This window comes from Colias croceus, chromosome 18 (genome assembly GCF_905220415.1).
Source record: "Colias croceus chromosome 18, ilColCroc2.1".
NCBI classification, from domain to species: domain Eukaryota; kingdom Metazoa; phylum Arthropoda; class Insecta; order Lepidoptera; family Pieridae; genus Colias; species Colias croceus.
The window spans coordinates 1,166,965-1,182,847 of record NC_059554.1 but is presented as its reverse complement, the minus strand read 5'-3'; the positions used below and the strand labels follow the sequence as shown (position 1 = coordinate 1,182,847).

The 15,883-nt window shown below is 34.4% G+C and overlaps 1 protein-coding gene across 6 annotated transcripts in view; it reads left to right on the top strand.

Moving 5' to 3' along the window:
• Positions 1–15,883, top strand: part of LOC123699986 (homeobox protein homothorax) — a 244,097-nt gene that overhangs the window by 144,164 nt on the left and 84,050 nt on the right. For all 6 annotated transcript variants that reach the window (XM_045647060.1, XM_045647059.1, XM_045647058.1 and 3 more), the window contains exon 10: positions 14,466–14,614. In XM_045647060.1, coding sequence (XP_045503016.1) covers positions 14,466–14,614 — 149 coding nt within the window. The remainder of the gene's footprint in view (positions 1–14,465; positions 14,615–15,883) is intronic.

Genomic DNA, 15,883 nt, shown 5'->3' with positions numbered 1-15,883 from the left:
CGCGAAATAATGCTGGCTGAAAATTGTGCGCGCAAAAAAGTAAAGCCGATATAATATTGTTTAATCTGTGGACGCTTATGTCAGATGTGACAAATCCTAATCGAGCGTCTAAAAAACAATAGACAAGCTTACAAGTTCTCGTTGTAAATACACTTATTTCATCTTTCATTCTCACATAAATAATGACGAAAAAGGTTATATTTTATTCGCAGCGTAACCGCAAGTTGTGACTGGCTGGTTAGAAAAAAAGATAATGTGAGCTCAAGTGACCATAGATAAAAAAACATAAGCATAGTAAAATATATTTAAGTTGCGGTCAATCTCACTTCACGTAGTTAAACATTGTCATAGCCGCAGGATAAATCATTTTTGTTCTCGAATATTTAAATTAAACCGCCTGCAGCTCAACGCCTTTTAGAATAACAATTCGGAACTTTAATCGATTTTCGATGTCAGATACCGCTACTTGCCGGCAGATGGCGTTGATATTCATATGTCATTTATTACATATTTTTTCTTTGGCAGAAAAATATGCATTTTGTTTTCTACACGATGTAGCTTATCTTCTTTTCAAATCTACGTTCTGAAATATTATTTTATTCTTGAAGTCATATTATATACCTATACTATACTTATCAAAAAACATATCTATATGTAGGTAGGTATGTATCTAGTTAAAAAAAAAGTATTAATGTAGGCATTTATTTCTTTTTTTTTAATTATTGTTTGTAGATGATATATCTAGTATTAAAAAAATAACATAGAGGTGGTACCCGAAAAGCATAACAATATGAGAGCTACTTATACATTCCATACTCCAGGATCGTAATTGAACATCGTATGCAAATGCGACGCGCGCCCGCCATCTCTTTAATATTTATAGTAGCCTGGTACTTTCATATAGAGCAGGTGGCCTATTTGTGTTATTGTTTATTCTCGTTATATTAAATTATGATTGAAAAAGTTTATTTTATTACATAATACTCTGTCTTTATCTAGATTTATAAAAGGAATATGAAACATGAAATAAAAACAAAAACACAAGGTGTCATAAAACTTTTTGAATGTCAAATATAGTCCAGATTAAAAATAGAAATTACAAGCACAGATTAAAAATACCCATCCTAAAGCTCATGAAAGCAAATCTTTTGTGAGTGTTTAATTAGTTCCTAAAACAAGAAACTGCTTAAGATAAAGATCGCATCAACAATGTCACAGTTATTTCGGACGTCTCATAAATCACAGGGATTCCACATAAATTTACGTTTTAACACCCGTCGCGACATCGTTTAGGTGAAAATAAAAACGTACAGAAATCAGACGAGCTTGTTAAATGCATGTAACTGTATATTTTATTATTTATTTAACCATTAATCGTTAGTATTTACCGGCTTGTTCAAACCGTAAAACAAATTGTAGAAATTAAGAAGGTAGTGTTGCAAAGACAATAAAATTCGTGCATCACTATTATAATGTCTGAATGATATGAATAATATCTCCAAGGAATTAATCACAAAATAATATATCTGAAAATTCTATTTAATCTTTGTTCAAAAATAGACTGCTAACAGTTCAAACGCGTTTGTCAACGGTGCTATATTTAAAGGAAGATGACTTCGCGTAACGAGGTGGGCGTACAGCCCGTTTCGGTTGTGAGTTTTTGCTTGTCATTTTGTTCTGTCTCAATGATGCATCGAAACCATGGTGTAACAGATAAAATAGGAGTGTAAATTGCGTTCGGAATTCAAACTTTTTTTATGGCGTTCTAATTTTAGATTGTTTATGGTGCCTGATTATTATTTTTTTTTTTATTAAAAACTGCCAGGAGAAAAAATTTTAGAAGTATAATTTTTTTTGGAAATATACAAACAACTTTTGTTTACCGCAAGGGGAAGAGGATGACGCAAAACAATAAAAGTTGCCTCTGCGCCAATTCCACGTGACATAAAGGTTGTAAACGAAAGCCGGCCACTATCTCACAAATTATCACATCCAACAAGCCGACTTTGCGTCGCGATGTCCATGTAACATAAATTAAGTCTTAATTAAGGTCCAGCACAAGTACCAGGAAAACATAACAGTGTAGCAATTACTATTTGGCTAACATGACGGTTAAGACCCGGCATCCACTGACAAGTTATGACAATCTTTTATCGTTTAGTACCAACTAATGCGACATGAAATTATTGGTAGGTAGTTGGCGACTATAATTATTATTATTTTACACAATGTGTTTTATAATTTACGTTCCATAAAAATATATATGTAACTAATTGAATATTTATTGTGGGTAGGTATATGCGTTTCTGATGCACTCACCAGCCGGGATCTGATAAACTCGCTTCAATCATATTAAATTTATGTCAAGTGCTTAGCGTGGCCGGCCGTGAGTCCTAGCCCTAATTACGTGACAAATATAATCGCGTATTTATGCACAAGACGCGCCGAAAACGCGCCAACATCAATCCGGCTAATACCGTAGATTATTTGCAAAACTGCATTTACGACGAAGTTATTTCAGTCGAAATAAATAATTGCAAAACGCCCGGCGTTTATGACGCTCCCACTGACAGTAATATTTGTGCTCCACCTGATTTATCCCGCGACTACGGCTAATGCGCGCCCTCTATCGTAAAATCGCCATTTTATGATCGCACAGATAATGACTGCTCAATTAAAGATCTATTCGAATATTAATGACAGCGCGCGAATGGGATTCGGCGGGAGATTTGACATTTCGTGCGCGCTGTATAATTTTAAGATGTTTTTATTGGTTAGTCGTGATAGCTTGTAAATAATTTATGGTAAAACAACAGTTATCGCGATGAACGCAACAATAAAGGTTAACGCGTGAAAAACTTTAAATCAATAAATTGACGTCAGGACTGAACGGTTTGGGGACGCGGGATACGTGACATTAGAAGTGGTGTTGCCAGCTTTTAAAATTTTGGCAGTCGCGTCCTCTTAAGTTTGTCGCGATACGATTTCCTCGATGTATTGTTGCCAAATACCTATTTCCCCTATCTTGTGGAATGCTTAAATATCTACAATTGACAGGACTCGTAAAGTGCTCGACGGAGATTGCCAAAATTCGTTATTTGTTGTCCAATTTGTTGTAATTGTGTCGTTGATTTATGTGTGCCATTTGTTTTGCCCAACAATATTTTATGGAGGCTCTAATTACTGTCGTCGTATCTATCGGCGATACAATGAGACATATTGTGGGAGATGAGTAGCGGAACGCTGCGTTTGGATTGATGACTAGAATATAGAACTATAAACTACAGTTGCTACAAAATCTTATCTTTTTGGAAATCTTGTAAAGAAACTTCGGTTCACACACACTTTACCATATGCATAATAGTGAAATAATATTTGCTAATTATATTTCATGATAAAGAAGAAATTGATTTTACATTTTTGTCTGTCAGTTGCACCTAAAAAGAGGAGATTTAAATCACTCCACAAACTTTCTCTATATTCTTTATTCTAACTTCTCATCTATGTATTTGTGAATAGTTTTTACTGTAGGTACTTATTACAAGCAAAAACTTCTACCACTAGACTTAATTGTTCCGGCTTAATCCGTTAGCTCTTTGAAATCTAGACAGCCATAAAAATGCACAGCACACAAAAGATTTACGACACTATAATTGTTTTAATAACGCCTCTTAGTATTCAAGTAACGTCAGCTCAATCACATTACAAATAACAATTAGGAGTAAGAACCAGCTAGTAATATAAATATTGTGATTGCCGGAACTGCTTCGAACGGGTATGTGGCAGATTTTGTTACTTTTTGGGGCAAGTAGTAACACAGTATTGATGTCAAAGCTTTACTTCAATCAGGTATGGCAGATTTTTTTAAGGGGCAAATAGTGTAATGCCGAAGCTTTCGAGAGTTTGCAATATGTATCAAATTATGTATAATATTGAGGAGTTTTAAATTAAATATAGCATAGATTTTGTCAATCTTATCTAAAAGTAGAAACTTGTTATGTCGAAAAGATTGATAGGGCTGAAATAAGTATGTATTTCCATAAACAGAAAGGATACGTTTTAGGATATTTGTGAATAACTAGTAAATATACATAGATATCATTTTAATTGTAGGGCAGTTTTTGTAAGTGGTAAAAATTATTCATCGATAAATTACTAATTAAAATTACTAGCAGCTAAAACTTAAGCTTAGTATTTGTTTTGTTATTAAGTATTCAACTCAGGAAGCTCTCTATCACATAATTACTCGGCCCTTATTTTTATTCGAATTCCTACATTGTTTTTCTCATTTGCGCTTATATTTTTTAATTACATTAATTAACCCTAATTTGAATTTATAGCAAAAAGTGTCATTAAACACCTTACGCATAGTTTTTATTTTAATTATCCCAACTTGGTTACAACATGCATGCCTCGCTATAAAGAGATAAACTAATTAACATATTTTTTAATGCTGGCAATTACGATGTGGATGTCATTATAGTTGTCAAATGACTTTGACATATCAAATGGAGGGAAATTTTGTTTTTAAATTTTTCCATCGCATTCGTAATTATAATTATTAAGTTGATGATATACACATAAAACTTAGGTATGTTTTGGTAAAATTAATTACTGTCTGAACTTTACTGTTTATTTTATGATTTTATCTTAAAAATTATGGTATGGATTATCGAAAGAATGCATTTAATGTTGAAACGTCATTAACCTTGACTGATTTGTCTCTGGGTTGCCGTAATTAAAAATCTTTGTATGCAAACCAAAAAATAAAAGCAAATTGATTGTATCGATTCGGCGTACATATATCGAGCGATCAAAGGCCGATGACACTGGTGTATTTTTACTTTTTTTACAAGCCAATATGGGTATTGCCGTGAGAAATTTTATTTTGAATAAAATGGTCATATTATGAGACGCGTGAATTTCCCAAGAAATTTTTATAAGCCGTCACAGTGAGGGAGAGGTTATTTTTATCGGATTGAAATATGAGGCCCGACGCACAAACGGACAAACAGTGGATTAATCACACAACAAGTAGGTATAATGTTACGAGCGTGTACCAGGGTCGCATGAGATGCCGGTGTTCATAAATACAGGCCGCACACAGTGCCTCGGATTACTGCTCGCCTGGTATGACCGGTTGATGCTACTAGGCGTAGGAGGCTCTGCGGGCGATTGGCATGCCTTTTTTTACGTACCGTTTTATGTGTATGGATTATAATTATAATTATGATAGCTATTGTGTATGTATGTATGGGAAACATAAGTACGTATGAAAAAAGCATACTTGCAGTTAATGCGGTATATAAGAAATATAAAATGTACAATAACATTGGAAAGACTTTGTAAACAAGATTATGTTTTTTTATCAAAACAATATTACTATTTTATAAACTAGTATCATTTAGAATACAAAAAGGCAATAAAAAGGCTCACCATTTTAAAGTTGCAAAAATATTCGAGTATAATTGAATTTAACTGTAATCCGTTTCAAAATTGACAAGCCAAATGAAACCGCTGGACAAAGGGCATTTAAAAATACGACAAAATCGAAAGTTTTCGTATTATTTAAAATAAATCAACAGGTAATTCGAAGATTTCTCGTATCGCTCGCCCCCCGCAGTCAATGCATAAAATTTTATAGGCCTTAACGAGCTTGGCTTGCCTGCGTTGGGATTTACAATTTTATACTTATATATGATTAACTCGAGTTCAAATGTTAATCGTAATGTTGAGAATTAGTGAAATAGTAGGTAATACGTACGTACGTAGAAAAAGTGAAACTTAAATCTGACTTAAAAGGCTATCTTAAAAAGTATTTTTTAAGCTATTGCATAGCTGCTATCGCGGGTCTTGAGCGCGGGAACCGAATCCAGAAATTGCGTAACGAAAAACCTCACGCTCCCCACTCCGACGGGCACGGAGGTTTGGCTTGAAGACATGCTATGCAATAACTTTACCGCGGCAATCCCCGAGTGCCACACGTCTTTTTTTATTTTACATAATATTCTTTCTGCGAAATTAGCATAATTTTTATAGGTAAGATATACTTTTGTCTGTTATTGTCCTTTTTGATAGTTTCACTAAGATTTTAACTTATTGTTTTTTGTAATTTGAAAACAACAAATTTTAGGAAACGCACCAATCCTTACCATATCAAAAACTAAATACTTATTATAATCATTAGTAATAGTATAATACATTATAAATCACAATTCTCAAAATCACCAATTTTTCAGTTCAATTACGAATACAAAATCTTAATATCATAAACGGCTAACCCCCCGCTGCCGGCGCTAACCGTCTCTTAACGGGAGGCGACTGGGCGAAATGGGTCGTATTAGAAAAATTTGCATTTTAATTATATGTCAAATGGGTATCAAAACGACCCTTATAGCTTTTAATCACAGTGTCGCTATGTCGGGATTTGAGTCGGAATTGTGATTTAAAGGATGTGTTTGAGATTGAAGTATTTTTATATTATGTTATCTGTAAAATATAGGTTACTTTTTACGAAAAAAAACTATAGATAAGAAATTATATTAGCGTAGGTGTTTTTGAAGTGAAACTACGTTGTAAAATTTCATGATCGCGTCATGGCAATACCATCACGTCATGGAGTAAGGCGACGATTTTGGTATCTATCTTTGAATCTTGCTAAAGTAGTTTCACTTCTGACATGTGCTCGGCACACACGAATTTTTTATTCATGCTGATTTTTTAAAGGATTTACATATACTCTCAACTCTGCAACACAAACATAAATTATTGTAAAAAAATCGCAGTTAATCAACTATAATACGAACAAAATATTCTCAAAATACATTTCAAGATGTTCCAGTAATTCTATTAAGATAACAAACAAAATCAAAAAGCTTTTAAACCCATTTAATATCGCCATGAATTTCGCAAATACCCGCGCATAATTAATGAAATTACACACAAACATTATTTGAATTCAATTAAACATTAATTAACATTATTACAGTATTATCTTACAATATACATAAATGGCAAATACTTGAACACGTTTTAGTGAAAAAATACAATTTACTGGAGACCGTTATAAGGTTATGCGAGATTAAGACTTATCTTTCGTGATTAGAATTCAAATTCAGCTGTTGATTAAAGTTACCAATCCTTAAAATTTAAATACATACGTAATAAATCTTATAATATATATAAATCTCGTGTCACAATGTTTTTCCTCAATGGACTCCTAAGCCACTTAACCGATTAAAATAAAATTCGCACACCATGTGCAGTTCAATCCAACTTGAGAGATAGGATAGTTTAAATCTCAAATCGTTTTAGAGAAAGCGGGCGAAGCCGCGGGCGGTAAGCTAGTAGGTATATAAATAGCTAATATCTCGCTTATTTATAACCTTGTCTTCTCTATACTTTTTATTGCCTACAAAGAAATTCCTACCAACCAATTACTACCAATATCTAATCAGAATTTTAAGTTATTAACACCTAAATTCGATTTCTAATCTTACTTAAATATGAATTAATCAAATCTAGTCACCCGAACACCCTTCGCTAAAATATGCACTATTATCAGCAAAACAGGGTTAAAAATATGCAAAAATCAGTGCCCGGGGTGCATATAAAGTAATGTAATTTTGTAATATTCCGCAATTAAAATTCAAATTGAAATCAATGTGCGGATGAAAAGCCGCATTCCGGGGGTCGTTGCGACCCCGTTATGTGCTAAACGGCGTGGGGGTTAGAGGGACCTGGGACTGGATATAAAGTTTGTTCTGAAAATAGGTTGTAATTGCATTTTTAGGTCTTGCTGAACGTCAGTCTTTTGTTGAAATGATGCATATTGACATTTTAGCATGGTTCTAGGAAGATAAATATCTTGATTTTACACACTGCTGTTAAATTTCCTTACCTTATTAAAATGAGCCTCTTGACACGTTAAAAACAAAATAAAAAAGACGTGTGGCACTCGGGGACTGCCGCGGTAAAGCTATTGCATGCCATGCCTTCAAGCCACACCTCCGCCCTTCGGAGTGGGGACCGTGAGGTTTTTTCGTTACGGAATTTCTCGATTCGGTCCCCGCGATCAAGGCCTGCGATAGAAGCTATTCAATAGCTTAAAATAAATAAAAAAAGTCTTTTACTACCTTTCTCAGTGTAGCAAAACACACGTTGTTATTATGTCTAAAATAACTTACGAAAGCACGACTATACAAAATCAGAAAACTCCAACTCAACATATACAATATTAACAATTGTATAACAATAAAACAGACTCCTCACGGACGATTACAAGACATTGAAAATTAGTTTAATATCAGCAATAGAGGATTTCTGGCGGAACGGCCAATTAAGACGCACAGATAGCCGAGTTATGGGGTGGCTTTATGAACCATTAAATGTTCTGCTGTTTGAAGGTTTATTCAAATGGTATATTTAAAGGTTTTAAGGATTGTTAAATTGTGTGGGTAAGAAAGAAAGATTTTATATCATGTAGTTTGGCTTATAATCAGCAATCTATACATATAATAAATCTGTAGAAGGGTCAATTCTGTACATTGAAAATATTGAAAAAATAAATAGTAGGGGATGTTACTGGGTCGATACCAAACCCAAATATGCGATTAAAAAATGTTTGTCTGTCTGTCTGTCTGTATGTGAAGACATCACGTGAAAACTTACGGTTCGATTTCGATGAAACTTGGTATAACCTTATTATCCTGGGCATAGTGCATCTAGATAAGTCTAATTGAATATATAAATGTTTGAATTGGATAGTATTTTCTCGTGTTTTATTTAACGCGAATATTATTTGAAACTGACGGTCACAGGGAGACTGACCAGTGACCCCGCTCGCTGTAAAGTGTGTGAAACGATATTTTATTATTTGTTGCCTTACACATTGTTTTTACAATACCTAGTTGAAAATAAAGATTCAGGCTGTCAACAGAAAAATCAACACACCATCTGTAACATAAAATAGTTTCAATTCGTGTGTAGGTTTGTCTGTTTATTAGAACAGTCAACAATTAAATTTCCACTTACAGGTGTTTAACCAAAGATGGCAGACAGTTAAAATCCAAAATTGCATATCCATCAACGCTAAGTACAATTTCGGTTACTGATAAAAGATGTTATCAGCACGTAATACGTCCACATCTTTACGAGCTTAGCCGTTCTAGATATTCGAATGATAAGCGTTCATTATCGTATTAAATGCAAAATGTACTTTTTATTTGATTTTATCTCAAGAGGTGTTTGCTGATTAGATAACGCGTGAATTTATTTTCCTGTAACTTTGTTTTTGTAAGTCTTGACTTACATGATAAAATTGCAAGTCATTTTAGGATTCATTTAAATACACTCTTTATTACGTTAATATAAAAATATCGAGCTCAAAAATAGAAAATTAAATATCCTTTTATAACTTACTAGCTTTCCGCCCGCGGCTTCGCCCGCGTTTTCAATGAAAACTCGCATAGTTCCCGGTCACATGGGATTTCCGAGATAAAACTATCCTATGTGTTAATCCAATTTACCCTCGATAAGTGTGATAAATTTCATTGTAATCGGTTCAGTAGTATTTGCGTGAAAGAGTAACAAACATACATACACATACAACCGTACTCACAAACTTTCGCATCTATAATATTAAGTAGGATGACACTGAAGTACCAATATTCTTTTTTTTTTGTATATACCTCAATTAAATAAAAACTTCACGACCCTCTAACATTATGCTGAGTTAACCACTGAGCCACAGCAAGCTATTTGGCTAAAACGTCAAATTAATATTTGACAGCGTTAGTAATTAAGCTTACGTGGTGTTTTATAGGTCGCAACTCGCAATAATCACTCTAGATAATTACTGAAGAGCTTTATAGGGATGTTACCGTTAACATTAATTAAATTAACAAAAATGTTAAAATATCGATGACTGAGAAAATATAGGAAAGCGAGCCATGAATTAAAGAAATCGGCATGAAAGAAAGTGCTAGTATGACAACTTATAAATCAAGTACGGCTCAACTGATTTTAATAACTTTTGAATTATCGTCTTTCAGCCTGGATTAGGAAATAGTAAAAAAAAAACAACAACAAAGACTAAAAGCACTAAAATCGATTAAATATCTAATAGGTTATGATTTTAATGTATCTATCAAAATATTTTAGGAACGATTAAATAAATTAAAAGTTCAAATAACGCAGTTACAAAGATGCAAACAAAACATTAAAATTACCGATCCGGACCAGATTTCCAATAAGAACACGCATTCCCGTCACACCCTTGGCCGTCATTACGTCACCCAATAAGCTTACAAAAGCTAGCAAATACCCTCAATGACTTACACCACAGGAAATCCTACCTTAACACACTCGAAATAAAGTCTATATTCGATTCAACAGATCTTGGTGATAAGTCTCCCGTTTCGGGTGCCAATTTTAATTAGCCCCCCGCTCTTGCCCCTCCGTCGTCCAGATAAGGGTGTTTGCAAATAGTGCCTGCAAAGAAGCCAATCCATCAAATTGGGCATTACCACACCGCGAATGGAGGGTTGCGCAATGCATGCGTTGTCGATGATTTGTGCGTGGTTCAAACACTTTTGCGTTGAGTAAAGAGTTGAGGATTAAAAAGTGTAAATGAAAATAATAAAAAAAACTAAATTCATTACATAAATACATTATGAATTGTATTACTGGACGGATGAAGAAAAATTACAGATAAAAATTTTGCTATAATAGACTTTTATCAAAAATTCGATAACAAATCTGACTATACAAACTTATAAAACGAATTACAAGTCACAAAACTATATCTCTATGATGAATTTACACGGTTCTGTAAGTCCACTATGCTCAACATATTTTTCTGTCTAAAATGTTTCACAACGTTTCAATAAAATTGAAAAACTTAATCGCAATGTTTGTAAACAAACACCATATTATCGACATTTCCCACGTCGTCCCATCACTAGCGGCGCGTGCTTTCAGTTGATTGGCGTAACTCGATAGCCCTGCACTAATGTTGGACGCGATAAATCTCGCAGGAACCAGTGGTGTCAATGACACGCGGGGTCTTGGGTTCGTAAAGTGCTCGATAAACGATTGGACATCACTATTTGGAATTGTATTGAGCTGTTATTACTTTGACATTTTGGCGTACACCTTAGTATGGTAAAAGAGTTGTTACTTATTTCCGGAAAGTTCACTTAAGATTTAAGATTTAAAACGACAACTAAAGTTGTAAACTGTAGGTAAACTCTATAACTGTAACTTCTTCAAGTAGGTTATATGGAAAATTCTGAATTTGGCCATAATAAAACATGCTAAATTTACACGTTAATAAAAACTGCAAATAAAAAGTAAAATCCTATATTTTCAAGTTATCAAATATTACAACAAATGCACAAAATATTACAAGTTCTTACTTCAAAAAAACCACCAAAATTGCCAACCCTCACCCCAGTGCAGTGGTGGCGTGCTCTCGCACAGGGGTCGCGGATTCGGTGTCGGGTTGCGGCAATCGGCTTACAAACGCCACGAGACACCGCAGGATTAACACTAATGAGCTGTTTTAGTTGAAACTTGCTAGTTGTGAATATTTCCATCCTAAAATATCGATTTGAATTGTATCAAATCGATATTTTAGCTTCAAAACCTTTTTTTTTTCACAATAAGTTTGAAAACCTTGTTTTTCTATCAAACAAAACATGGAAATATTCACAAGTAGCAAGTTTCAACTAAAACAACTTCTTCACTTCGCTACAACATTCATTAGCAGTTCTCTATTGACAGTTTTCGTAATTTGTTTTTCTGACTATAAATCAATTCCTGGAAACTAAAATTCTTATACTTTACTTCTATACATATCTCATACATAAGCCATTCTATGATTGTGATGTTACAGTAAAACAAAACTATCCAAACAACATTTCATTTAAAACTATTCTCAAAATCAACGAGCATTTTTATTCGTAAGTTATCTATCGTTTTCCTTTAAACTATATAAAAATTAAGTAGTATTTTGCATATTTCACCATCAAAAAGTTCCTCCTATCTGTGATAACACAGCCGATGCAAACAGCCAATATAAAATGCAAATTCCACATAATACGAAACAATGCAACCCAGCATTATCATTAAGTTAATATCTCTTGACTTTTCACACGCATATATTCGGGGGTGCTTGTGTGTGTGTGTGTTAAGATGAATTAGGGGATTACATTCGCATAATGCAACTGCACTCTGATTTTGCACGCTAGTGGTACAGGGTGAATTGTTTATATTTTAGAGTTAGTTTTTTCTTATTAAGGATCAGTATTATTAACAAAATATCTCTAAATAGTCAGGATCAGCACCACTAGTAAAATATACATAAATGATACAGTAAATTTTTCAGAAATTAAAATAATAGGAAATGCAATCTTATTACACTTTAAATAGAAGTATCAACGATCTCGTAAAACTATAAAGTAACGAAGTAAAACTTCTATAGTTATATTTAAGTTTGAAACGATCCACGAAATATTGTAAATTCTTAAAACATATTTTTTTTTTATTATTCCCTTTTTGCAATCAAAGCTTACAAGTTAAACCTGATTCTATCAATTAAATCCATTAAAACCCACTAAAACGTTAATAAATCTATAAAACAAAACATTTACAGTGACAATAAAGTTTTGAACAAAACGTTTTATTGCTCCACCCTGTACACGTAATGCAACTAGAGGGTGTTGTGTAATGGCGTAAGAGTAATTTTATTACTTTGCCCCCATTACCATCACAATGCCACCGGTCGCGATATGCAGACACTCGATACGTTTCATCATTGTCAGTTATTTAATGTCCCTTTCGCATTTTTCTAATGTTGAAGATATTTTATAATACCGGTCCTGGATATGAACCTTGTAGAACTCTTCGTTTTCTAATGACTTGTAATGTGTCTGGAAAAATGACCTTTATAATGTTAACCTTAATAATAAATAAAAATGTTGTAATTATGACTAGTTCTTCACCACTAACATGTCATTCGTTTATTTTTATCAAACTGTCAATGCCCAATAGATAAATAATACTGTGATAATACCTCAATCCCAGACCTAACCATTTATGAGGCTACATGGTAGTCAATAAAACAAAACAAAACACCAATTGCTCACGTTCACCGAACATCCGATTCAATGAAATATAGAAACGTACGGAAAGAAAAACTGTTCTAACAATTTAAGTCGCTTGTTTAAAGGAAAAAGGACAATAAAATCGTCCAAATAAGGCAAACAAGCAGAAACAATTGGAACGTGCTGCTTTTGGATTTTTTTATTTATTAACATCGGAGTACAAGGAGTGCAGGAGTAAGACGGAGCTCACACCCGCTTGCTGATTCGATTTGTTCTTCCTCCAATGAATATTTGATGTAGCTCAGTGCACGCTAATTTGTTTATCGTGTGCTTTTGTTCTCCGTACATTCCCGAAGTGAAATTCGCATTAATTATTCAGAAAAACAAACGTATCTTTGTATTGTGCTCTAGCGTCGCTTTCGTCTTTATGTCTGAATAAACAAGCTATTTCTATTGTCATACGAAACTCGTTACTTCATGATACCCCAATACTATCGCGCTCATCTACGTGTAACGTGATATCTTTAATACGGGAAAAATATGCTCTCGTGCCAATTCGAAGGCACTTGATAGATATATTATAAGCGAAACGCGGAAAACAAGAGAATCTGCAACAAATAGCGAACTAGACACGTACAGCGCGACGCACCAAGAATTAATTAAGTGTATATACGAAAGATAGGAATCAGCGGTGTGGCAGGTGATTAAATAAATACTAGTTGGCGTTTCTAATTAATATGCCAGACGCACAGCTGATAAGAACGTCGAAATATCTCCGTCGCTCCTAACGTTACGATTAACACATTATTTTAATGAGCTACGCTGAAATTTGTCGCGACTGTCTTGTTCTCAACGGATACGTGGATGATGTATTATCTGATGCTGTTCCTATTTTTAATGTTAATTGAATCTGCCTGGATAACTTGCAAATGGAAACGATTTGTTTTCGATTGTATCTCCGTGAAAAAGCAGTCGCAATTATCGTCAGTGAATCATTCGGATGAGAGCGTCTGTACGGTCAGATAGGCTTCAGTACGTTAATATGGCCATAGACATTAGAGATAGCTGATAAGAAACCTACGCTAGTGTTTAAAATAACATAAAACAAGACTTGAGTTAGATGGCTTTTTAGTCTTCTTATGCTATCATTATTAAGTATAGAAAGTTATATAAAAACTCAATATATTTTATGCCGCGTGAAAATATAACTCATTTATTTACGTATAGTATATTAAATAAATAAATATATTAAGTATATAATATGAACTTATCAAAAACAAGGGACTTCTACGGATGTGTGTAGATAAAAAAAATAAAAACTTAATACTATAATTTATATTTTAAATATATTGGTTACAGGGGATGCAAGTAACGCGAGTATCGGTTCCGGGGAGGGAACGGGAGAGGAGGACGACGACACGAACGGGAAGAAGAACCAGAAGAAACGGGGGATCTTCCCGAAGGTAGCGACCAATATCCTCCGGGCGTGGCTCTTTCAACATTTAACGGTAAGTGCTTTTTTATTTGGAAAATATGTTGAAAAACGCAAATTAGATAGTGTTATATTGTAGGTGGAATCTCCCTCAACACTATTAAAACACAAAATAAAAAGTATTTGTATTGTATCTCCGATAAATATGTATTTGAAAACTAAAAATTAATCTGACTTAGTTCAAGAAAAACGATAAATTTTGAAATCAAATCACTATTTGACTCTGAATTCGATACGCTGAACTATTTCCAAATAGCAAAACAGCGTATTCTGTTTAATATATTCTAGATGTAAGGAGGTTGACACGTCCGCGGAAAGCGACCGCCAGCCCGTAATGAAAGCACTTACCGCTAAACGAAGCAATTATAAGTAATTTGGAGCGCCGTAATGGCCAGAGACGGGACAAAAACGCGCGGCTAAAAGCTCCCTAATTCGATTGTCAGTTTTTAAAGTTCGCACAGCGGAACAGATTTTTAGAGTTCGGAAGCTGAATTGGAATAAATCCGCGATTTTAGAGCTCTTCCTTTCCAATTAAAACTCCGTTTTGGTATTCGGAAAACAGAAATGCGGAGACGTCACCTGAACGGCAGAGCCTTCTTCGGGGCTTGGTGATTTATGGCCGCAGATCCGGACCGGTAATGAAATTGCACCCCCTACCCCTCGCGCCCCGCACCCCGCCCCCCTCGGAGCCATTCCAGAAATTACACCCAACTCCGCGACACTCGACACTGTTACGTCTTATGCTAATGTTTGTTTTTTAAATCATCAATCACGAAGCGGAATGTATTGACTCGCGTTATTTATGATTATCAAAAATGTTTGTGCTAAAATTTGAAGTCAATACGATGTATTCAAGTCTTTCCATTCGAAAATTAGACCTATATTCCTCTAACTAGTTGCACCTGTGAAATTCAAATACATCATCTATTAATAATACTCATCACTCATCTATAGTTCTTATCCCTTGTCCATACTTGTAATTACAAAACCAGCCAAAAATCCTCCACTCATCAATGAACTTCACACGTCGAATTATCTTTCTTAATTAACAGCTGTTCCTGAGACCACACGGTGTCAAAATGGCGGCAATTCAGATTCGGTTGTCCATTTTATATCGACTGTCACGTCGGTAATATTGGATTGTGGCCGGCGACCTGTAGCCACCGACACTGCGCTGATTGCCTCAAATGTTACAAATGGAATCGATGTTCCAATCTTTAATTCGCGTGCTTACGTTGGGGTTGTTCTTTTTTAATGTCTTCACGGACAGTCCTTTTGATAAGTG